The 26,712-nt window shown below is 35.5% G+C and overlaps 1 protein-coding gene across 1 annotated transcript in view; it reads right to left on the bottom strand.

Annotated features, from left to right (window-relative positions):
* Positions 1-4,594: 4,594 nt before the first annotated feature.
* Positions 4,595-26,712, bottom strand: part of LOC150098332 (ras-specific guanine nucleotide-releasing factor RalGPS1-like) — a 321,760-nt gene continuing 299,642 nt past the window's right edge. The window contains exon 16 of the mRNA XM_090405650.1: positions 4,595-4,880. Within this exon, the coding sequence (XP_090261776.1) occupies positions 4,647-4,880 (234 nt within the window). The 3' untranslated portion in view covers positions 4,595-4,646. The remainder of the gene's footprint in view (positions 4,881-26,712) is intronic.

The following is a 26,712-nucleotide window of genomic DNA, read 5'->3' as shown; positions in this document are numbered from 1 at the left end:
TAGTTCAGTATACCCAACAAGGTGCACCACGAGAAGGTGAGGATTGGACTTTAGGGCAGAAGCCCTTTTCGGTTCTCTGCTTTGCTTTAAAGGATATGTGTAGGTCTCCTCTCAGTTATACAGCTTTGACCTATGTAATCTAAAGTTCAAGGTGCTTGGGCGAGTGTTACGCTTGTGGCAGTGTAAATTATTGGAAAGTGGGAAAAGAAGATGAGTGTCGGGTGAAGATTCGCAAGAGAAAAGAGGTCGCTCAAGGTGCAAAATAAAAGGGGTTTGCCCCCTTGCAGAGGGCTTTTTGGATTTTGATTTTGGATCATCTTCTTGTCGCCCTTGCTCATGTCTTGACCATTTGGTTCTTGACCTGCTCTTCTCGGACGAGCAGTTCTATCTCGCCTTGTGATGGATCCAGGATAGCCCGTAGATGTTCTATAATGATAGCCGTAGTTCCTGTATATATGACTACGGAGACAGCGATGTGGAATAGGACCACCGGCAACAGAACCAGACCAGCATGGGCAGATCACCAGCCGTGCTGAAGGGAGCAGACGAGATGTACACCATGTATGACCACGTGCGTAAAGGTAAATTCTACGATGTTCCAAACCAAGGTTTCAAGGAAGGAGAACCTGGCACTGTATGCAGAATGTGGACTATCTTGGTAAAGTAATGTTTTAATTTCCTAATGTTAAAAGAGAAGCATGCTGTGAAATAAGTATGAATTGCAGTTAAGTATTAAGTGTGAACGGACATTCTAGTAAGGAACTTTAGGTGATTACCATTAACTGTAAAGGTTTAGCTCTATTGATATCTTTGTCTATTGTGAATTGAGTAGAGTGTGATAATTATGATTTGTTACTTTAACATAGCTTGATAGGATAATTTTGGAGGATTAGAATTTTGATATATGTATTGTATACAGTCAAATGAGTGAAATCTTAAAAGGAGCTTATGTTAGATTTCCAATTAAGTTCTAAATATCAATCATAGCTCCTCACCTGAGTATGACTTTAATCTAATAGTGAGAATGAATGTAACTATGTACAATTTAGTGATCTTAATAAAATATTCTTTATGTTTTAACCTGAAATTAGCCTGTGCCTGAATTCAATTCATCGCTCATAAATTCGGAACCTAATGCGGGGAATAATTGAATATATATAGGCCACGATTGCAAACATCATTGAGTATAATTAGGTGCTGAAGGATAAGTGTAAGGATAATCACCTCTGTATAATTTCTGAGAGAAGTTCCCTGGTTAAGGATTCCTCCTAACCTAAGGATACTGGCTGGTGCAGCGGAACAAATAAATTTGCCAGTATCTGACAAAGAAACAACTCCAGACAGTAATTACAAAGGACTTGTCTCCAACAAGGAAATAGGCCCCTTGTCCAAGAGTTCAATGCACGTGGTTACTCTAAGTAGTCAGTCAAGTAGATAGATCGTCTTCTGAGTTTAGCACCATAGTTTGTGTTAAGATAGGATTTTCAGGGTAATCAATTTAAGTCAGAATTAAAGTAAATCGATTAACACAAGGACGAGATATTGAAATTAAATAAAGACAAGAATAACACTAAAAACAAAGCAAGGTATAAGAAATAACACAGGTTGACATGGAAGAAATTTTTCATAGAATGGCAGAGGGTGGGGGGGTTAGAACAAGAGGCCATTCCCGGAAACTGTATGAGGGTGTGAGGAGAGGAGTGAGGAAAAGGTTCCTTACACGGAGAGTGGTTGATGAGTGGAATACATTGCCTGAGTGTGTTGTGAATGTAGACACATTGAATCAGTTGAAGGCATTGCATGAGCTTGTGCAAGTGTGTGCCTCATCATGGGAGGCACACACTTGTGCCTCCCATGATGAGGCACAAGTGTGTGCTATGATAATAATAATGACTCTATGATAATAATAATAATAAAAAGACATTACTATTACAAAGGCATAATGTTGTTTACAATTTGATTGCAACATTCAGGGGGCTACATTGCGTAAGTTGTGAAGTCGTTGCATCAGATAATGGCAATGATGTGGAGGACCCCGACGTGCAGAAATCACAATGAATTTCTGCTACATTGGATCAACCATCGTTCTTTCAATATCCCCATATCAGAATACTTACTTACCCACTAAAAAGAAATGCAAACAAAAACACACAGATAATATCAGTAAAAATACCACTACTGAGATATCATTGTGTTCCATATAATCCAAACACTCTTAAAATTGATAAAGTTACTATTATTGATTTCCAAGTATATGAAACCAAATTAAATTAAACCAATCAGGGTGCTATAAACACAAATAAATGAAATAAAATAGCTACAACATTTTATTTCATTTCATTTTATTTATTTATTGTAATTTTATTTTATTTTCACTACAGGTCAGGCCAATAGAATAACCGTTGATCAGATCATTCTCTTCAGCATACTGTGCGAAATGTAATTAAGCTGGTCTCTGTATATATATATGTTGTCTGTGTCTATACTCCAGATATTAATATGACCTTAATATGGAGGTCAAAATGTCAGGAAATTAAAATAATTATTTATAACATGGTTGTAGAGTCCATAATTTGTGTAAAATGAATGCTGATCATCACCATCTAACACTAAAGGAAAGGAATTCAATTATCTTTGTTTACACATCTTTGGATACCATAATGGCCAGTTTATTTCCAATATCTTCATATTAAAAATAAGCTGAATTCATATTAATATGGTGTTGCCATTGGATGCCTGTTCAAACATCTAATTTCCCTCAACATTTTCATATTTGGGTTTCCCATCTTTGATTATACTTTATTTCTAACCCAACACTCAAATCCATAAGTTAAAACTAGTTATTGAATTCAGTATATACTGCATGGTATATTTCCCTCAACAAGTCCTCCTTTTCCCATATATATTTACTCAAGTGGCCCTTGTGCTTATTCTTTTATAGGTTTCTGCATTTTGTTATATTCATTAAAATTATGCAAAGTTGTTGCAAGGAGTACCCATTTATTTAAACTATTTGTTATGATTATCTAAAGTGGTTTAAACTGATCAAAGAGGATGTTAATCACATTTCTTAATAATGTGGTTCACATAAAGATTATAAATAAAATTTGACAAATTTGAAATAATGAGTATACAATTATTCTTCATGGAAATTATGGACAGTAATAGATTCTTTGTTTCAAATTCATTGCATGTGTATTGGAATGAATGTCACAAATTAATAGAACTCCTCTTAAAATTATCAGACTGCAACAGAAGTAAAAACAACCAACTTAATTCTGAATAAAACAAGAGAGTTAAGTAATGATTGTTGATAATCATAAAAAGCACATTTTGTAAAATTAGACATGCAAGGCACATCATGTATATCTGTCTTTATCTGTGTGTAGTTCAATGATATCAATTCAGCATTGGCAAAACTTATATCATACATGTTACAAAAAAAAATACTAAGATCAAAGTAAACACTTATATTTGTTTATACAGAATACAGTATTGTACTGATCAGAAATAAATTTTCAACTGCTGATGTTTGTTGTTTTCAGGACTATTGAGTTGTGGTACTTCTGTACAAATCTGATGAATATAACAAAAACTTATATTTTATTGAACTATGATTTGTTTTTGGCTTATGCAGCAGACACGTAGAGACTAACAAAAAGAGACAAGAATAGAATACAAGAAATGGAAATGAAAGTTTTAAGAACAATGTTGGCAAAAACAAGGAAAGGCAGAATAAGAAATGTGACATCAAGAATAGTTTAGGACTAAAAAGTTTTGAAGAAATTCTCAAGAGCTCTCATTTGAAGTGGTTTGGACATCTGATGAGAATGAATTTAGAAAGAATACCAAGAAGAATGTCTGAAATTTGAGGAGAAGAAATCAAGAAAACGACCAGGAAAAGGTGAAAAGACCAGATAAGAGAATCCTTTCTTTTAGGCTTGCACGGTGATCCGAATGCATTTTTGAAAATTATGGAGACAACTACCGTGTTTGAATAAAAACTTTAGTTTAATATAACTAAAATCTACAATTCGACGTTTCGGCCTTTATGTCAAGGTCATCTTCTGGAGCGTACAAATATACACAAGAAACAAGTTATACTACAATCAAACTGGTTCGTTAAAGACACTGACCAACCGTTACCACAATTGTTGGCCTGACCTCTGGTGGAAAAAAAAAAAAAAAAAATTAAAAAAAAAAAAATTATACATCAATGCTAGTCCTATTATTTGTGTTGTCTACTATATACATATATTAACATCATTCCAGCCAGTTGGAGTGGGATGGTTTCTAATACTAGCGGATTGGCTAGAGTCCTGACTTATGTTGAATCTTTCATATTAGGAAGGCTATAATATGCACCTATACCCTGACTTTTTGGTATCTCAACTTTTTGGTATCCTTAATATCTCAACTCATATTACCATGGGAAAAGAATGAAAAAAATCTTTTTTTTAATAGGCCAAATCTGTAATACTGCAGCGGCTAATAAGGAATTCCAAATGTCATGCAATTTCACAATCACTTTTTTGATTTGTCAAACTTGTTTCAGTATTGTTTAAAAGTATGTCTTGGGGAACAAGCAATAATATACAAAGAGAGTATACAATTTAATTTTCAAGTAAAACAGTACAAAGGGGAATTTAATGAAATGTAAAGTTAAATGAAATACTTGCATTTGTCTGATGATATTGCTTTGTGGCATCATGTAGGTATGTACACCATTCTACAGCTTTGGTTTGTGTTCCTGCCCTAAATTTATATGCATTATGCTTTACAGGATCAGAAAGCTGAAAGGCATCAGGCTGAAGAGGATTTTCACTTCTTGTTACTGTCCATCCTACAACTGACGTTATTTTACTAGGATTTGTTTTGAACTGTAAAATTTATACACCCTATTACACTTGATAACAATTTCATGTGTAAACTAATATTGGGAAATTTGTGATAAAAATATTGTTTGCAAATAACAGTAATTCAATCTAATGATTCAGTAAAGTTTTGAACAAGAAAACAAGTCAATTTAAGGAGGCACACCTAAATGATTTAATATTTATTATTATACAACAGAAAAATATATTATCAGGAATAATCATTGCATTAGCAATAGAACAATTATAATAGTGTGAATGAACTTTTCTAAAATTTCGACATGCTGCAAATAAAGAATATCTCAACTCATATTCCCTTAATCATGGCTTCGTAAAAACCTAATTTACGTAGGCTGTTCAATAAGTAATAAGACTATATTTATACAGAAAACCGATTACTTTTAATCGTCATCATTTACATGGTCTTTTTCGAAGTAACTCCCGTGAGACGTGATGCATTTGTCCCAATGTTGCGTCCACTTCTTAAACACATGTGAAAGTCCATTTTTTGAGAGTTCTTTCAAAACCGCCTCCGCAGCTTTTACACATGCTTTGTTGCTTTTGAAATGGCGGCCTCTTAGTGGTTTCTTGAGCTGAGGAAACAGCCAGAAATCGAACGGTGCGAGATCAGGACTGTATGGAGGATGTGGTAGGATATCTGTGTTGTTCTTCTGCAAAACGTCCACTACACAACAAGCAATATGTGGCCTTGAATTATCGTGGTGCAATAAGAAGCCATTCTTCAGCAATGGATGCTTCCTTTTGACGTGCTTGATGATAATGGCTGCTGTGTTGATCATTGTCTCTGTGATGGACGTTGAAGGTCTTCCCTCACGTCCAAGATCTTCCCCATTTTGCCTCCCTTCCTTAAAAGTTTTATGACAGCGAAAACACTTGCCCTCGACATTGCTTCATCGTGGAAAGCTTCATGTATCATGTTAAAAGTGTCCGATGCCGATTTTTGCAAATGCACACAAAATTTAATTGCACAACGCTGTTCCAAGGACGATTCCATTTTGAAGACTGGTCACGCCTCGTAGGCGTGCCGAAACAAGCTTGCGTTTAGTCACGTGACACTCTGGCACATCAGCCCATATACGCCATCTATCAACCTCTTTTGTTAATACAGACAGCAACATTTCTTTATTCCACAGAAATTAATATTTTGATGAGTGGTTTCGCCACAGTAAAATTAGTCTTATTACTTATTGAACAGCCCACGTATGTTATGATAAGTTTAATTCTATCTACATAATTTCTATGTCTATCTTTAAGTATATGCCCCAGTGAGTTTGCATCTTGCAGAATGATAAACCAGTTTCGAGAAGGAGAAATCCTATATGAGACTGGTTAACTCACCATCAGCTTAAAACCCCTTAGAATGCAAAGAACCCTAAATGGGATTTTAACCAAGATCTTTCTCTTTCCAACCAAAGGGCATCTTTGTTACCAACTGAGCTAGAGGCTCTAAATCAACAAAATAAAATGAACTTGATGACTTAAAATGATTTTTTTTTTCACATTTGATTAATTAATATAGGTATAATAAACTGTTATTAACTAGAAATATATAAATAATATAAATAAAATACAAAAACTCAATGCTATGGTACAGAAGTAACAGCTCAGTGTGTCACAAGTGGCATGTCTTACTTCATCTACCAGTGCATTATGGAAAGTTTACTGAAACTTTGCATTTAAAAACATTCTTTATTAAAAAGTAGTAAAAAAAATAAATAATGGAAAATTTCAGATAGATCATTACAGAACTAGAATTGTAAAACTTTTCTTGATTATACAAACACACACAACATATACACACATGACATTCTTTCATTTTTTACTAAATGATTTAAGGAAATTACAACGTCAACTAGGATATACATTAAAATAAATTTTAATATACTTCAATATTTCGGCAACTTCACATTGCCGTTTTCAAGAAACTTAAGAACAGGACACGTGCACGCAGGTACAACAAACAGTAAGTGAGGAAGAAGCAGGCAGCTATTATTTCTACAAAAGTCCTAATGGTGCCTCCTAGCAGGCAATGTTGGTATTCTTGGGCGACTGGGCTGAAGGTCTTCTGATGTAGGTTTCCCAAATTTGAGGCAGTCTCCATGCAGTTTCCAAAATATTGAAGTATATTAAAATTTATTTTAATGTATATCCTAGTTGACGTTGTAATTTCCTTAAATCATTTAGTAAAAAATGCATAACCAACGTGTAAGCCTTTCCACGAGAACATTCTTTCATATTTTGGCACTTGTATTACAGGATATCCACAAAATTTATTCTGGGTTTATAGAGATACAATACCTCCACAAAGTGAGCACAACTAAATGAATAAACTAACAGCAACTGTCATCGTTTACATTGGTATGCATCAAACACAACCCAGATAAATGTAAATAAGTGAAAGTTGCTGTTGTTTTATTCTTTTGGATGTGCTCACTGGTTTTTGGAGGTTAATCTCTTAAAACCAAGAATAAATTTGTTAGATATCTTGTGATACAAGAGCCAAAATATGAAAGAGTGCTTTGTGTGTGTTTTTAACCAAGAAAGTTTTACAATTGTAGTTCTATAATGATTTAAATGAAAATTTTCAAATTTATTTTTTTTCAATTTTTTTTTTAATGAAGAATGATATTTTTAAATGTGAAGCTTCAGAAAACTTCACATTTAAAAACTAGGAGAAAGAAAAATATGAATATGCCACTTGTGACAAACTGAGCTATTATTTGTGCACCATACATGCAGGGAGAATAGCAAATATATATATATATATATAGCAAAGCAAGAATAAGTATAGAATATCCATTGGCTAGTTAATTTTAAATTTGTAGTTTATCTATGCAATATGCAGTAGACAACTTCATTGTAATATGGCAATCAGAAAGTAGTGGCACAGGATGTTCACAGATATGTAGGAAGTCTTTTACCCATAAAACAAAAGGTATCAGAAGAAAATATTGATTGAATCACACAGGCATTTACTCTGCCTTTCAGAACATATTATGATCAACTTAGGCGAACACTATCTTTGGTCCAATGGTATCGGTTACTGAATGGAAAAAATGTCAGCAATGCATGGAAATTTTGAAAAAGTACTTAAATGAGGCGGTAGCTGAATGTATTCCTAGTGTTTGAAGAATAAATAGGTTGGGAGTGAAATGGATTTGCAACCTTATTAAGCAAGAGATCCACAAGAATAAGATGATGTAAAAAGACTATCGTGAGAATAAGAGTGAGAGGAGTTATGAAATATATAAAGTGCAGGCCAGAAAAGTAACGACTATTGTGTGGAAAGCTAAATCGGAATATGAAAAGAAATTTGCTATGCAAGCTAAAGGCAATCCAAAAGATCATTATGCCATAAGCAAAAGAAAGAATGAATGTAAAAGAATAACTATTAAATGCAGACGATACTCTAGTGTCAGAAGCTAATGAGATTATTTAATTAATCAGTGCTCACTTGGCTAAGATATATCAACTAGGCATATGTAACAAGGTACATAGTGCTACTGCTACATTGGATGAAAAGTTAGAAGTGCATGAATATGAGGTCGAAGAGCTGTTAAATAACCTGGATAGAATTTGTTAATAGGGACAGATGGAATACCAGCACATACGGTAAAGGAATGTTCAGCCGAATTGGCTGGACCTTTCACATGTTTGTATAACTTGAGTTTCAGCTCAGAAATGGAAGGAATGTATGATAGTTCCACTATACAAGGGTGGTGTAAAAACTGATGCATCTAACTACTGACCTATCGGTATTTCTGGTGCAGTAGTGAAGATTTTAGAGACGTTGGCAAGAACTCGCATACAGAAATGGTTAGATCAACAAGTTATACTCTGCAAGGAGCAGCATGGGTTTACTAAAGAAAGTTTACTAAAGAAACATGTTTTAGCAATTTGCTCATATTTTATAAACGGCCGAGTTGGATAAAGGGAATGGATATTATGATAATGTTGGACTTTGCTTTTGCTAAGGCATTTGATAGGATACCACACAAAAGGCTGTTGCATAAATTGGAGAATATGGGAGAAAATATAAACTTTTTTACTTGGATCAGAGGATGGTTGATAGACATATCAAATTGTGGTATATGGCAAGAATCTGCCAGAATTAAGGTGATCAGTGGTGTACCTCAGGGTCAGTCCTCGGGATGCTGCTGTTCAATGTATACATTAATGACATTAGGAAGGGTCTAACAGGATATGTGCAATTATTTGTTGATGATACGAAGACAGGCAGGGCAATCATGAATGCTACTATACCAAGTACTTACAAAAGGATTTGAACAGGTTGCAAACTTGGGCAAATGAAAATGGCCATCAGTTTAATGGTAGTAAGTGTAAAGTTATGAAATTTGGCATGATGAGATTTGCAGTGACATATTATATTATCAGGGTATGCTACATGAGATTGATGACGCTAAGGATCTTAGCGTCATCAGTTTCATGTAGCATAATGGTGGATAGGAACTTGAAGTTCAAAGGAAACATTGGGGGGGGGGGGGGGGTGCTTAAGGGTCAAAGCTGTATAACTGAGAGGAGACCTCCACATAGCCTTTAAAGGAATGCGAAGAACTGACTAGGCCTTCTGACCTAATGTCCAATCCTCACCTTCTCGTGGTGCACCGTGTTGGGTATACTGAACTACCCGGATACTGAACGAACGAGGATGTGTTGGCAATTTGGGATTTAGCCAACCAAATTGTATTCTTATTGGCTTAAACCAATATACAAAATGATGGTACAACATGACAAAATTTCATGCTGGCTGGGGTGTCGCCAGTTTAAACAAGGCCCCCGTTGTTTTCGCCAGGAAACCAGGGCGAACAGCGAAAAGTCAGCTACTGGAACAAATCTGGAAGCACACCCCAACTCAACATCACCAGAGTTAGAAATCGGTACTATCAACATAAGAAGCCTGAATAGCAAAGAAATGGCGCTAGGTGAAGAATTAGATAAATTCCAGATCGATATAATAGGGGTGACTGAAACAAAAAAGACAAAAACTGGTGAGATCTTTCTGAGCAATAAATACAAAATGCTATATTCAGGAAATGACAATCAAGGAAAAGAAGAAGTAGCCATAGTATTCAACACAAAATACGAGGCTAATCTTCTTGAATGGCAGGCAGTCTCAAGTAGAGTGATGTGGGCAAATATCAGAATGGGGGATTGAACAATGAGACTTATTTGTGCCTATGGTCCCACAGAAGGTTCTACTAAGGTAGAAGTGGAGGAATTTTTTGATGCTTTAGAAAACGCAACTGACACAATGAAAAAGGAAAAGTTGTTCCTTGCTGGGGATCTAAATAGCAGAGTAGGAAATGATTGTCAGACATACAGAAATATTCTGGGAAAATTTGGAGAAAACAGCAAAGCTAATAATAATGGTAAATACCTGTTGGATTTCTGCTCAGGACATGGACTGGTTATTACTAACACCATGTTCTAACATAAAAATGTGCACAAATTCACATGCAGAGAAGAAGCAAGGAATAAGAAAGTCTCATTGACTATGTTATTGTTGATAGTGATGTTTTCTCCCTGGTGCAGGACACCAGAGTGTACAGAGGATTTGAAATTGGAAGTGATCAGTATTTAGTCTTGAGCAGGATAAAATTGAATTTCATATTGAAAAGAATAACACGTAAGAAAGTTTTAAAGCAAATAAAAGTTGAGTAGCTCTCAATTGTGAACTGTAGACTAAAATACACAAAGATTATTGAAGAAAAAATGAAAGAGTTTGAGAACAGGAACCAAACCTTGGAGATTCAGTGGCAAGCCTTGAAGAAAACCTGATTGATTCAGCCAGAGAGGTTGTCTGCAAGAGCATGTGGTGAGTTTGTCTGCAAGGATAGAAAAATCAGAACTACATGGTGGACACAGGAAGTTAAAGAATATAGAGACAAATGTAAGAAAGCAAAACACTATGTAAAACTAGCTAAACAAAAGTAATGGAAGGACTTTGGCAAGAACATAGAAAATAAATATCAAGAAGGCGGTAAGATATTCTGGAGGTTGTTGAGGAAGCTAAGAAATGGAGGAAAGACTGCTGTAAAAGGAGTTAGAGATGATAAAGGTGACATGAAAATGGGAGAAAAAGATATCCTTAAAGTATGGAGTAATTACTTCGAAAAATTGCTAAATGAAACAAGCAGTGATAGCACAGTGGTAAGAAACACTCAACATGGATACAGTTAGGAATACATATCCAGACCTGAAGTAGAAAAAGCCATCAAAAGGCTTGAAATGTGGAAAGGCAGCAGGAGTAGATGATATTCGACCAGCAATGCTGAAGTATATTGGTATAAAATTCTTACAGTGGCTGCACTGCAGCTTCAGAAAGCCTGGACAGTGGGACGAATTCCCGATGAGTGGAGTAGTGCTCTAATAGTATCCATATATAAAAAAGAGAAATAAAACTGAATGTGAGAATTACAGAGGTATTTTCCTACTGAGTGTTCCTGGCAAGATCTATGCAAGTATACTTGAGAAACGGTTGAGAAGAATTGTGGAAGAAAAGCTTGGTGAAGAACAAGCTGGATTCAGGCCAAATAGAGGCTGTCAAGATCAGATCTTCACTTTACGACAAATAGTTGAGAAAGCATGGGAATATAACAAAGATGGTTTTGTCGATATGGAAAAGGCATATGACAAGGTGCCAAGAGGGAAGCTATTCAATATGCTGCAGTTATATGGTGTCAATGGGGCATTATATCAAGCAATACTTAGTCTGTATTTAAGTTGTAAGTCGACAGTTAGAATTGAAGGAAGTACAGGAAGATGGTTTTGTAAAAATAATCGTAATTTAAAATTCTGAATATTTTTACGTATTGGTTATGTTAGAATGTTTATTAGTTTTAATTTCATAACACACATTGTCGGCACTTGCGATGTGCCCGTTATGGAAATTTTTTGTTGAAAGTGATATGTAAAGCAGTTAAAAATTTAATGTACTTACCGGATTTGATTAGTTGTGTTACTTTAAACAAATTTATTATGGTTTGAAATATTAAGTTTTGTGTTTATGAGGACATTCTCTTGTCGCTAATGGAGACAACATGTCAGCCATTATACAGTACTAAGTTTCTCGCTTGCCACGGAGTGCGCATGCTCGCTGAGAGGTTTGATGTGTGATTGACAGCTGACAAGGAAAGCGTTTGGTATCTGAGTAATTTCTGTAAACAAGAGAGCTTTCAGAAGGAATTTAGAACACAGGCCGGCGGATATTTAGGTTCGGAGGAACTTAAGTTTTTTTTATGTGACAGTCGGAAAAAAATTAATAGTATATTCCGAAAAAGGAATCACGGAACTATTAAGTTTTAATGTGGAAGAAGTATGTGGATAAATAAAAGGGAAATATTGCTATAAATTGTTTTAAAAGGAATATTGGAGGAAACACTAATTGAAAGATTTATAGTAGATTCCGAAAAGGGAATCGTAGAACTGCAAGTTTTTTGTTATTGGAAGAGTTAAGACTGTCAATAAGCATTTAGTGAATAAAAGAAGAATTTGCTATTTACGTTCTAAAGGAATGTTCGAGAAAACTCTGATTAGGAAGTTTCACCTGTATTAAGGACACCGGATCTGACTATTATTTCTACTGAAGAAAAGAGAAAGAATTAAGTCAGGAAGAATTAATGTGTGTTACATAAGTGATGAGAAAGGATCCTGTAAAAATGAAGAATAGAGTCATATATCTATTGAAAAGGGCCTCGACAGAGAAAGAAAGAAACTGGCTATGAACATTTTGTGATTGTGCAAACAAAGTGTTTAGTCTAGTCTTAGGTGTAAGTTTATTTTTAAAAGGCCTTGGATCCAATTAAATTTGTAGTTAGTTATGTAATATTTGTTTGAAGTGTATATGTATTGTTTTTGTTATATTATATGTGTTTATTTTGTATTTTGGTCTTGAGTCAGTGATTATTTGGATTCTGAAAGAGTTAAGATCATTGCACCAATTGGAGTGAACCCTTGTGCATATAATAATATATAGGTACACTCAGAAAATAAAAAAAAAAATAATTGTTAGAAACAGAGATCATCTCTATGGTAGGATAAATATTAAGATAATATATATGTATATCTCCTCTATATAAAAATCCACCAATTATTAACAATTTAATGTTAAATCTGGTGTGAGACAAGGATGTACATTATCCCCTCTGTTATTCATTATCTATATGGATCACATTATGAAGGAAAGTGGTATTAAACCTGATATCAAAAGTGGAGATGTTAATCTCAGCTCTTTGCTTTATGCGGATGATGTTATACTTCTAAATAAATCCGCTAAAAGTCTGCAAGAGTCCCTGCCTAAATTGAATAACTGTTGTAATAGATATGGTATGAAGGTCAGCATTAAAAAGACAAAGACAATGAAAATAGGTAGAATTATTGAAAATGTCAATTGTGTTGTGAACGGGAAACCTATGGAACAAGTAAAACATTTCAGCTACTTAGGCATGATTTTTACTGAAGATGGTAAATTAAATATGGAATAAGAGAGAAATTAGTCGGAACACTAAATTAGCTGTATACAAGACAGTGTTCAAACCAGTTTTAACTTATGGATCTGAGAGCTGAGTCAGAAGTAAAACACTTGACCAAAGACTAGAGACTGCAGATATGAGAGTCCTGAGAAAGATTAGAAGCGTGAACAGATGGCATCAATGGCAATATCATATTAAAAACGAGGATATTAGGAAAGAACTTAACATTGTTGGCATCCAGGAATGCATTAGCAGAGCTAATCTCAGGTGGTATGGTCACTTAAACAGAATGGGCGAGGAAAGATTAGCAAAACAAGCGTTCGCTGCCACGTTGGCTGGAAAACGACCCAGAGGAAGACCAAGATATAGGTGGATTGATACGGTACAAAGTGCCTTAGACGATAGAAATATAAGATCTGATAATGTTGAAGTCTTAACAAGTAACAGACTGATTTGGAGGAAAATTGTAGATAGGAAGTTAGTAATGATGTAAATTTTTCATGTAGTACTATCATATCCTGTACACCCCTTGGGGTACATGTCAGGAATTTGATGATGATGACGAGGTCACATTGGAAAATTTGCAAATACACCTCGGATGATAATTGTGATGTTAAAGCAAACCTTGATATGTAAGGATAAGGAAGCCATTTTGCTTGATAAGACTGCACCTGGATTATTGTACAGATTTGGTATCCCCGATTCCAAGGAGAATAAAGAAGCTGCAGAAAGGGTGCAAAGAAGAGTTATAAAGATTACATTTGGATTAGGGGATTTAGATTATGAGGACAGATTGAGAGTATGTGGATTACACACTCTACTTAACAGGAGAAAAAGGGGTGATATGATAGAAGTATATAAACTTCTGAATGGGTGTTATAGGATATCGTCTGATGAACTGTTTTGCTATATGGAAGGTGGGGAGAGAACAGGGGGAAATCTGTGGAAGTTAAATTTGTTCACAGTGAAGAAAGAAGCAATAGCTAGGTTTTTCTCTCACAGAGTAGCAAGTGAGTGAATAGTTTGCCTTTAGGGGCAGTGAGTGCATCTAGTGTGAATGAATTTAAATGAAGGTATGACAGCTGGTTTGGACGATTTATAGTTTTTCTCAATGAGTTCTTGACTCCCTGGAGGTCTCAGATAATAACCATAATAATAATATGGTATTGTTAATAATGATAACTGTTGAATGGGAGTGCTGAAAATCCATGTGAAACCATAGTTATAGTTTCTACAGGTGGAAGAAAAAGATGTAGTTTTGGAGCAACATCTCATTTCAGCAATGTTGAATGGGAAGTTTCTTGTCTGGTAGAAAGGATGGAAAGGAATGAAGTGAAGTATAATCCTTTAGCCTCCTGGATCACCTAATTTGAAAATTTTCTATTTTTATTACACCCCCCTCCATCCCTGGATTACATCAGAGGCATTGAGCACAGACCAACTTGTCAAGTTAATAGTGTGAAAATGCTGAAACAAACTCCAGAGACACTAGAAAGTGAACACCAGCTAGATATCTCCAATTTGAAAATTACTACTAATGTCATGAAGCAACATATCTATGGAAAATTACAAGATGTATTTTGTTTTGATAATTAGAAATACTGTCTAATTAATATTCAATTCTGTTTATAAGATATTTGCGTGCAGTACTTGTGTGCTTTATTTGAAGCTTTACTGTCATCACATTAAAGATAATAATAATACCAAAGTGTAACAAGATAATGGCAAACAAGACATCATTGTTCAGAGAATTTAATGGATCCCTCTCTCACACACACCACATTCTCTATGTATGATAGAGAATGTGGTGTGTGTGAGAGAGGGAGAGAGAGAGAGCATGTCAGAGAATGAAGAAAGGAACGTAACAGGAAAACGGTGATAGAAGATGAAGAGAATGGCAAGGCAGACATAATGAGAGAAATAAAACATTGGAATCTTTCATAAGACAAGCAGGCTCACAATTGGGAAAGCATCTGGCAAGTAATATACAGCAATGAAGAGTAAGAAATGCAAGATGACACGGAAGAGAAAAACCAAAATATGAATGAGAGAGAGAGAGAGTATGTAGACTATTGTATGGTAATTCCAGAGAATGTGCTTGATGAGACCTTGACAAAATCATGATTTCCAAGGGCAGTTTTTTTATTTTTTATTTATTTTTATGTTGAGCTCATACACAGGAAGTTGGTTGGTCAACCTATAGTACATTAGTACCGTGTATGGGTGGTGAGTTGGGAAAGGAGGAATTTGTTTACATTTGATTCGAATGACTTTAAATTGTATTCCTTGGGAAATACAGCAGGTGGGAGACTGTTCCATAATGCAGCAGTTGCAGGGATGAAGGAAGAAGAAAAGAAACTTGTTCTATTTGTTTCTAGGTGAACTGTGAAGGGATGTTGTGCAGCAGCTGTACGTGTTCAAATGTGTTTAGCACTGAGCGTTGGAATTATTGATGATATTTCTGATGATCATTTCCCATGGAAATATTTGTAGAATATACATACTGCAGAGACCATACGTCTATGTGAAAGAGGGGGGAGGAAGTTGGTAAGGAATGGATCATTGATAAGTCTAATTGCTCTCCTCTGTATTGAGTCGAACATTTTGAGAGAGCTTTTTGGGGCCCCACCCCATATGTGAGAGCAGTATTCAATAGTTGGGCGGATTTGTGACTTGTATAATGTTAATAGCTGTTCGGGGGTGAAGTAACGTCTTGAGCGAAAGAGAAATCCTAGTTTTTTTTTGAGGCTGAGGATGCAATGTTTGCGATATGTTTATGCCAGGAGAGGTTTGATGTGAGGGTGATTTTAAGGAGTGAGATCTCAAACTGTCTGGAGATTTGAGTATCATTAAAAATGATATTGGGAAAAAATGGTTCTTTTTTTATGGGAAATAGTACAGAACTGGGTTTTATTGGCATTGAAATTTATGAGGTTATCTGAACCCCATTAAAGGATGGCTTGGAAATCGGAGTTGAGGGTCGTCGTGGTTGATGTTCTGTAGGTTGAGGTGAGTTGTGTAGGGTACAGCTTATCAAATGCAAGCGAAGAGTGTAGTGTGCTGTCATCTGCAAAACTGTATATTGGGTTGGAGGTCAATTGCAGCAGGTCATTGATATATAGCAAGAAGAGGGTTGGTGAGAGGACAGAACCTGGTGGGACCCCAGCATTAATTGAGTAGTGAGAGGATAGGGAGCCGTCCATCACTACCACACAGTGTGTGCATCCAGACAAAAAACTGGCGATCCACCTACAGAAGCCCTGGGTCAGACCGAATGATGGTAGTTTGCCTAGTAGGCCTTTCAGCCCGACCTGGTCAAAGGCTTTGGAGATATCTAGTGCATCTACTTGAGATTCGCCAAACTACTCCATAGCCTTCGTCCAGAGAAGGGTGATGTATGTGAGTAGATCTCCTGTTGATCGGCAGTGGCGGAATCCATACTGGCCGTCATTTATTTGGCAAGTGTCTTCAAGATAGTGCAGGAGTTGGGAATTGATGATTTTTTCCATTACCTTCGACAGGACTAAGTAAGCGAGATAGGATGGTAATTGGATGGCAGTGACTTGTCACCCTTCTTGGGGATGGGCTGAATATAGGTCAATTTCCAGTTTGTGGGATAGATTCCAGTGGAGTAGGAGAGTATATATAGGTGACATAGGACAGGGGTCAGTTCTGGAGCACAAACTTTCAGAACAATTGGGGGAATGCCATCGGGGCCAGGAGACTTTTTTGTGTCTAATTTGGACAGTATTTTTAGGATCTCATCCTTGCAAAAGGATATGGGGGGAATTGTATGTTGGGTGTCTGGAATGGTTGGGGGACATTTACCATTGTCAGTTATGCATGCATTAGAAGCAAAGTATGAGGCTAGAATATTGGCTTTTTCTGTGGGTGATGATACAGTAGAGCCATCAAGGTGTGATAGGGGTGGGAATAGTGTTGGGCAGAAATTACGGCCAATTGCTTTGGCAAGAGACCAAAAGGCTCGGCTGCTAGTTTCCTGCTTTTTGCTCTTTTGAACTCTGTTTTGGAAGTGTTGCTTGTTTTTTTGCATTTATTATGGGCTTCGGTGTAAGCTTTGAAGGAGGATGGGATTCTTGATTTCAGCCAGTTGTGGTATGTCTGGTGTTTCATCTCTACAGCCTTGGCACATCTTTTGGAGAACCAGGGTTTCGTTAGGGAATGGCAGTTCAGGGTACTGTGTGGAATGTATGTATTCATGCTGGTAAGAATTACTTTGGTAATAAGCTCGGTGGATATGTTTGGGTTGGAAGGCCGGAAGCAATAGTTCAACCATGGGAATGCGGCATAAAAGTTGTGGAGGCTGTCACACGTGGCACTGTTATAGTGCTAAACTACTCTAGTGTGGGAGTGTCTGTGTAAACGATGTTGCACGGGGGGGGGGGGGGGGAGAGATGAGCACTAGGTTGTGGTCAGAATTGCCCAGGGGCTCACTACTTTCACTGTGTATTTGGAGGGGTCATTGGTGAGGAAGAGATCTAGGGTGTTTGGGGAGTGGTTTGGGTTATCAGGTATTCTGGTTGGCATCTGGACTAGTTGTGGAAGGACGTTAGTGATGGCAAATGTTTCGACATCTCTGCCTGCAAGATCTGTACGGCTAGAGGAGAAAAGCCAGCTAGTGTTGTGGAAGTTAAAATCTCCTAGATTGATGATTTCGCTGTTGGGAAAGTGGGATTGGAGAAAGTTGATTTTTAGGGAGAGGAAATTAAAGAGCTCAGGGTGGTTGGTTGTGTTGGGGGAGCAATAGAGACAGCAGATGAATTGGACTGAGTGGGGAAGGGATATTTTCAACCAAAGTTGGGTGCTCTCTGGCAAGGTGTGTCAGAGCGGATGTATGCACAGACACCAACCTTGGGACGAAAGTTGTTGAAGAGTGAGTAGTTTGGAAGGTTGAGATAAGTGGTGTTGCCGAGAGATGATATTTGTGTTTCTTCCAGGAAGAGTAGGTCGGGTTTGGTAGACTGTAGGTGGTAGTGGACACTATTCAGGTTGGAGTTTAGGCCACAGATGTTGGTGAAGTGGATGTGTAGGGTTTTGTGTGTCGTATGTTGGACCGCATGGGTCTTGCACATTACCTATGCGGTGCCTATATGCTGGTCTCCTTGGTGGCTGCTAGTGGCATCACTTGATTTTTTCACCAGTTTATCTTGTCTGTAGTTGATGGTCCAGTTGTTGTCACCGTTTTGACGTTTTTCTTCGAGTTGTCTTCGAAGCTGGCGTCTTTGTTCTCTTTGTACAAATGATAAGTCTGGTTGTGCATGTATGCACGATTGGGGTCAGGCGTCTTTGAACTTGTTGTTGATCGCTGTTATTATTTTTGATGAGGTTGTTGGCATGTCACAAGTCACTTTTACTAGGCACGGGAAGTTCATACCATCCTTTCTTTTATTTATAGGTCCGAAACGGTAGCACCTGACGATATTCTTAGGATCGATGTCGCATTCTTCAGCAAGTTTGTTGATGTCCTCTTGTAATGATTTTCCATTTTCCGTCGGGAAATTCAAAATGATGGCATTGAGGTTTTTTTTGTTTAGCCTTCATCAAGTCATTTACCGTTGCTACAATTAGATCATGAAGTTCTTTCGCTGGCGGAGTGGAGCTTGCGTTGCACTGGTTTTCAATTTGTTCTAGCTTAGTTTCGACTGCCCGTATTTTGGTGATAAAAGTTTCATTTAAAGCATTAATGTACTGTTTGAGGTTTTCGACACGTTTACCTATGTTCAGTAGTTGTTTTACTGAAGGGAGGCACAGCGAACAGAAGAATGGCAGGTTAAGTTCGATAAGTAGCTTTTATGCAGCTTCGTCAATTTTCGTGCATGAAGCATGTAACCAGTGACAACAGAACTTGCAAAATATGCCCTTTTTTCTGTCTGTGACACCAGTTTTGCAGCTGCGGAATGCAGTAGATATGTCAGTGGCGGTCGAAGATGCTGAGCTGGCGAGACTTGTGGTGTTCGTTCGCTTTTGATGCCGCCATCTTTGCTGCATACGGTAGGCATCGTGTGCGCTTACACGTGGCTGATTTAGAATTGGAAGAATAGTTGGATTAATACACTATAGGTACTTACAGTTTGTACTGAAGTATTCCGCTGTTCATTAATCACTGTTGGGTTTCCGTTTGATGGAAACACACTCGCAATAACAGTAAATTGGAGAGCACAAATTTGAAGTAGCTTATTCACCGACGCCGTCTGGTAGACTCATCTCAGGGTGGTGATTAAAAGTAAGTGACAAGGTCAGAATGCAAAAAAGGAAAATGAAACTTAATAGTTTTTGGCAAGTATGAATGATTTAAAAGGTGAAAGTTTGAAACACAAGAGGATATGAAAGAGTTTACTGGAAGAAGCAGTAGAGAAGAACAGAATAAAGTTTACTGCCAAGATGTGATAGGAGGAAATTGAGAAGGGGTGTGACTGAAAATGAGTTGATACATAGATTGAGGAGGAATGGTGTGTAGTGAATTTGAAGGATGAAAGGACTTGATTAATCATGTCCAGTAGCAGCTAGTGCCTGTTACAGTCTCAAGCTATCTTGTGGCTTCTTTCTGGCAGTCTCCTTCCTCTAGGGATATATGAGGAACTTGTCGAGTATCCTGATCCTGTCCATTCTGTTAATATGCTATAACCATTTTTGTCTATAACAATAAACTATACAAATGGAGGAAGCTCACGTTAAAATTTATTGATTTGTAGAATTTTCATCTATGTTTCACATGCATCCCTCTGTAATTCTATACTCCTTAGGTAAAAATTCTTCAAATAAATAAATTTCAATGTAAGTTTTCCTCTTTTTATAGTTTGTTATTAACAAAAAGTATTCCAATGGTGAAACATTTTTATCTGTATTGCTGGATATACTATATTACAGGCATCATATTTAGTTTATTCATTATGCCTTTGTTTTTTTACCCTGTCCAGTAATGTATAATATACAGTTCTCATAAATTTCAACTGTTTAAGTCACTGTTCATTTTTTTTCTGCTGGTCTAGGCTTCACTCCCATAGATCTCGCTAATGTCTTGCATGCTTTTGTACTTCTGTTTGATTAAATACTTGAATTAATTATTCTAAGTAGAGAAGTAATAGAGAAGAATAGAATAAAGTTTGCAGGTTTACTGCCAAGATGTGACAGGAATAACCTGAGAAGAGGAGGAATGGTGTGTAGTGAGTTAAAAGCTACACTTTTGTATTTTATTATTAATGTCAATTTCTCCTTCATAAGGTCAGACAGTTAAAGATAGGCAAGCTAGTTAAAGCAATTTACCTGCTAAAATTCAAACTGGTTCCTTTCCATGAAAGGCCATAATTTTGATTTTACCAGTTGTGTGCGACATTTAAATCTTATTGGGAAAAACTTAATATTTTCATATTAAGTTTTTCCCAATAAGATTTAAATGTTGCACAGAATATTGCAATTCATCTTTATTACTGGCCAGGAGTACCTGATCATCTGCATATAATAGTGTGTCAAGGATGACTTCATAATGGGATATTTCCATGAATTGCCAATCTACAATGGCACTGATATACACATTAAAGAGTAATGGTAATAAAGAACACCCTTGTCAAACACTACTATTTATTGGTTTTCAATCTAATATTTCAGTTCCCAGTTTGACTGCTATGGGGTTATACCTAAAGATTGTAGATGGCTACTATTATTTGGTTTGGGGTTTCATCACCAGTGGTGTTTTTAAAAGATGAATTCACATTGTTTTATTGAATTCTTTGTGGCTTTCAATTAATAATTTGGAGGAAAAATCACCACCTGCACAGGATCAGACCTAGTGAAATCCATTTTGTTCCTCATCTATGCTATCACTGTAATGACTAGTATATAAAATTTGCATATATCTTGTGACGTTATTGAGAAAGCTTATTATATGAGAATTTTCAGTGTTTAGAGTTGCCTTTTTTTTTTTATAAACTAGAATAATGATGGCCTTTTGCTAGAATTCTGATGGTTCTTTGCTATCCCATATTCTCTTCAGGAAATGTGCAAGTCTTGATATAATTTCATCAGAATATTTGAACAGCTCCATGTTAACACTACCTACTCCATGTGATTAATTGTTTTTAAAGTTATTTAATATATCGCTCAGTTCCTGCACAAAAATGTTCTACCAGATTAAGAGGAGGGGGGGGGGAAGACTCTGGAGAGTTCTGATAAACACATAGAGCAAAAATGTTTTTTTTCAGAAAATATCTTTTCTTTTAAGATATATAAATAAAATAAATTAATTTTTGTTCTAGATGTTTATCAGAACTTTCCAGACTCCCCTTCCTCATATTTTTGGATTGTGGTATTACTAATTCCTTTGTAGTATATGTCACAGAACCTGATTAATGGCTGATGGATTCTACTTGAACGTATGTAGAGTTAGTTATCTGGAGAAAACTTTATAGTGGAAGAACAGAAGTACAAAATTAGGGGACCTAAGACTATTAGGGGGAATGCAGGTGAGAGCAAGCAGGCATCTTTGAAGCCATGAGTATGAGAATGGGAAAGTCATTAAAACATGCAAGGGTATCTTTTAATGACCAAGGATATTGTAATTCATGAATATTAATGTCAAAAATATCACAAATAAGGGCAAGAAGATTCTGGCATTAGTTGGCTGAAATTAGCCAAAAATTATGGGCATTAGTAAGGATGATGTAGGAGGATATATGGACAGAATGCAAGGGATCTATTTCCATAGAGAATGGAGATAACAAGATGTGTGTGTGTGTGTGTGTGTGTGTGTGTGTGTGTGTGTGTGTGTGTGTGTGTGAGAGAGGAGTTATTGCTATTAATAGCAGATGAACAGCATTCAACATGAGAGGAATTTCAACAGGAGGGAGGAAATGAGGGAGGTATTGTATTTGAGGATGTCTGGGATGAGATAAGAATCAAAAGAACAGGATGCTATTACAGCCCATGGAATGCTAGATGACATGAATTTTCAAAGTAACTCAATCAACACGGTGCAAACAATTTTTATGAGATAATTAAAAGAGGAGAAAGAGTGGAAGGTGAAAAGGGCACATGGCAAGAAGGAAATGGAGGTTTAATAGTGCCAGATCTGGTGATAGAATCAGAGAAATTTGTCCATAACCAAGGTAATCAACCACTTAGACCTCAAGTGATTATGCAATTTTCAGCTGGAAGGTGGATAAATATGTGGAATTTTCAATTAATAAGGAATATGTGCAGAAATACACAGCTGATGTTTATAACTCAGGAGATAGCTTGAAGCAGTGCCATGACATAAGAAATCGCAAAAGGAGCAGTGAATGGGAAATGGTCAAGAAATATTTCAGAGAAGAAATACCAGAAAACATAATCTGGATCAGCATGATAAACCAGGAGTATTATCATGAAGCAAAATCTACAAAAAGAGTCATGGTGAAATATAAAGAAAAATGTTGTTAGCAACCAGATGGAGTGAGTAAGAAAAGTGACTAGCATGGTTAATAAGGCACAATAAGATTATGATAAAAAATAATTAACCAAAAAATCTAAAGAAAATCCAAGTGTTCTTGGCTATGTGGTGAATAAAAAGGAGAATAATTAGAGAATGTTTTAATACAGAATGGCATGGAAATAACAGAAGCAGGAAAAAAATAAAAAAATTAGGTTACCAAGTGATCACATTTGTGAGGGTGTATCATCCAGGTAGAGATAATGAAATGACTGATGCAAAAGGAAACAATACAAAGAATAGATGTGGACAAATAGTGGTAAAATGGTGTATTGTGGAGTATCTGATGACTTCATTCAGACACATTTTATTAATTTTTTTAAAATTATTAATCTTATAGGAAAAAAATTGGGATAATTAAACATGTATTTCTTCCCCCTCTTGGGGGGACTCTGTAACCTCTAGAGAGGGCGTCCCCTGGGTGGCGGATAGGAAGCCCACCATGTGTGGGTGTATGGTGGGATGGTCCGAATATATTGAATAAGGACTTGTGGACCAACAGGGCCATAAGGGGCTATCATCTTGATTGTAAGGGAAGTTGCACTCCATGGAACCCTAGCTGGATCTATCCTCTTCTTCTTATTTTATGAACTCTTATGCTATTAGAGTACTCGAGGGCCATGGGGTCTTTTCATTTCTGGCCTTACAACTATGCCCTCTCTATAAACCTTACTATAATTTTTCTATAATCTACTCTCTCCCCCTTCAATGTACCCTATTCCTCCTATGGGTTTAACAGAAGAAGGCTAGTTCAGAAGCCTTAAGGTAGCAGCCCTACCACTGAACTATTCCATTGTCAGGCTAGTCCCCTGATATGGAGAACATAATTCTACTTGTAAGCTGACAGAAAAAGATAATCGGATTGAATCTATGGAAAACGACCCTGGAATGGAAAAGGTAAAACAAAAATGGAAACGACAAAATATGATACACATAGCAAACTGAAATGTAAGAGGAATAGCATATAAAGAAATAGAATTAGACCAACTATTAATTGAAAGAAATTTTAAAATAGCAGTAATCACTGAAACAAAAAAGAAATTAAAAGGACCTATGAGAACAGAAAATTTTAATCTGATATACAGTGGAGTCGACAGAGACCAAAGAGCACAAGCAGACGTCATGATTTGGATTCATAACTCCCTTTCAAAACAGTTAAAACATTATAAATTATGGAATGAAAGAATAATATAAGCTAGAATAAAAACAGATAGAGGCTATTTAACAATAATTGGTTTATATTCCCCAGAAGAAGGAAGAGAACAGGATAATATTGAATTTTATAATCAGCTACAAAACATATAATAAAATAAATAAAAATGATTACGTAATTTTAGCAGGAGACTTAAATGCAAGAATTGGAAACATGAAAATTAATAATAATATAGGAATAATGGAGAACATACTCTAAACAGGAATGGTAAAAAATTGATTGACTTTGCAGTTTATAATAACCTAAAAATAATGAATTCCTTCTATAAACATAAAGACGTGCATAAATATACTTGGGCAGCAAGAGAATGGAAATCACTATTAGATTATTTTATATTAAATGAAAAGACATCAAAATTTTCACTAGATGTCAGAGTTCACAGAGGATATGAAATAAGTAGTGACCATTTCCTTGTTAAAAAAAATTAAGATTACCACCTAAATGGCTACAAGTAACAAAAACAGAAAGAAAATTTGAAAAATTTGTTTATAAAACTAGACTATTGAATGACACAAATGTACAATGCCTATATGAACAAAGAATTAACCAATATCTACATAAAATAAAACAAAATGAAGAAATAGAAATGGAATGGCTTAATATAAAAACAGTACTAAATGCAGCAGCAAATGAAAGCTTAGGAAAGACCAAAAAATTCAATAAAAGGAAAAAACTGAAAATCTGGGATGATACAATCAAAGAAATAACCAAAAAGAAAAAAAGAAGCCTATCACAAATGGTTAAGCAGTAAAAGATTAGAAGATGAAATAGAATATAAAAGAATAAGAGCCATAGCTAAAAGAGAAGTCAGAAAAAGACAGAGAATCATGGAACAAATGTGTTTCTAATTTAGAACATGATTTATATAAAATAAGACCCAATGTATATAAGATTTTGAAACACTTAAATGCAGATACCAAAGAAAACATAAAATTAAACACCGAATTGAAATTAGAAGAGTTTCTAAATTACTACACAGAATTGTGGATAGATAAATATTTTAAAAAAGACAACTGGCAAACAATTAACGAAAATGAAAAGGAAATAACTCAAGAAGAATTAGAAATCAGCCTGAAAGAAACAAGGGAAAATCAACTGGAGAAGATAAGCTAGGTTCAGAACTATATAAATACGCAGGAACAAGATTCAAAGAAAGACTTATTTTTAAATAAAATTTATTCAACTGGTATCCCCCTAATAGAATGGAAAAAGCAATTGTGATTCTTATCTTTAAAAAATGTAATAGAGATGACCCTAAAAACTATAGAGGTATCAGTAAACTAAATTTCTGTTACAAAATATACAGCAGAATCTTAAATAGCAAACTAATGAAATATTCCGAAAACTTTATTTTAGAAGTACACAATGGATTTAGAAAAGGACGATCATGTATAAACCTAGCCTTTTGCCTAAAATTAATAATAGAGAAAAGAAGAGAATACAATTTAGAAACACATATTGCATTTATTGACTTTGAAAAAGCATTTGACAAAGTTAAAAGAAACATATTACATAATATATTAAAAGAAAGACAAATACCAAATAATATCCTAAAAGCTATCACAAGTATATATGAAAATAATCAAATACAAATAAGATTAAATCACGAGCTATCATATACAAGAGAGATAAACCAAGGGGTCCGACAGGGATGTCCCTTCTCAGTAACTCTTTTTAATATCTACTTAAATGAAATAATAATAAAATGGAATAAAAATTTACATCAAGGAATTAAACTTTCTCCTACAGTGAACTTAAACACTCTCCTTTTTGCCGACAACCAAATAATAATTACAAATTCTGAAGATAACTTACAGAAAGCTATTTTAGATCTAAATGAGATAGCCAAAGATTATGATATGATAATATCAACAGAAAAATCAAAAACTATGGCCTTTAAAGAACTAAAATAGTAATAGATAACAAGATCTCAGAACAGGTGAATTCATTCAACTACCTAGGATGTATGATCACCTATGAAAATGAAAAAGATATAAACGTAAAAATTGCAAAATATTTAAAAATAACAGGTGTAATTAACTCTATATTTAAATCAAACCTAGTTCAAAAGCAAACCAGACTAAAAGTATACAATACATTAGCCCTACCAGTCTTAATGTATGGAAACGAAATCTAGACAATAAAACAAAAAAACAAACAAAGATTAATAACAGCAGAAATGAAGTTTATGAGTAAAACTGCAAAGTATACCTTATTTGATCACAAAAGAAACAAAGAAATTATGAAAGAATTAAACCAGGAATCAATAATAGAAAAAATAAAAAAATATAAACATAAATAGATGGAAAGACGTTCAAAGAATGAAAACAGAAAGATTACCAAAATAAGCCTTAAAGTATAAGCCATTAGACGATGACTTCTAAGGCTGGAACAGCCCATGCTAGGCCTAAATCCTTGATATGCATGATGATGATGATTTCTTCTCCCTTCCCCTCCAATTACCATAATGTAAGTTTCTTTTAATACTGTAGTAAAATTTAATTCAGTATTATAATTAAATTCACTTGTCTTTGTCTCAACAAAGAATATGAACATTTTGTAACTAACTAATTTCATAAAATGTTGAGTTGGGGAGTAAGGTTTATCAAATGAAAGGGAGGAGTGCAA

Source organism: Typopeltis vanoorti, chromosome 15, assembly GCF_054136105.1.
Source record: "Typopeltis vanoorti isolate ZY-2024b chromosome 15, IOZ_Tvanoo_1.0, whole genome shotgun sequence".
NCBI lineage: Eukaryota > Metazoa > Arthropoda > Arachnida > Uropygi > Thelyphonidae > Typopeltis > Typopeltis vanoorti.
This window is presented reverse-complemented; position numbering and strand designations above follow the sequence as displayed.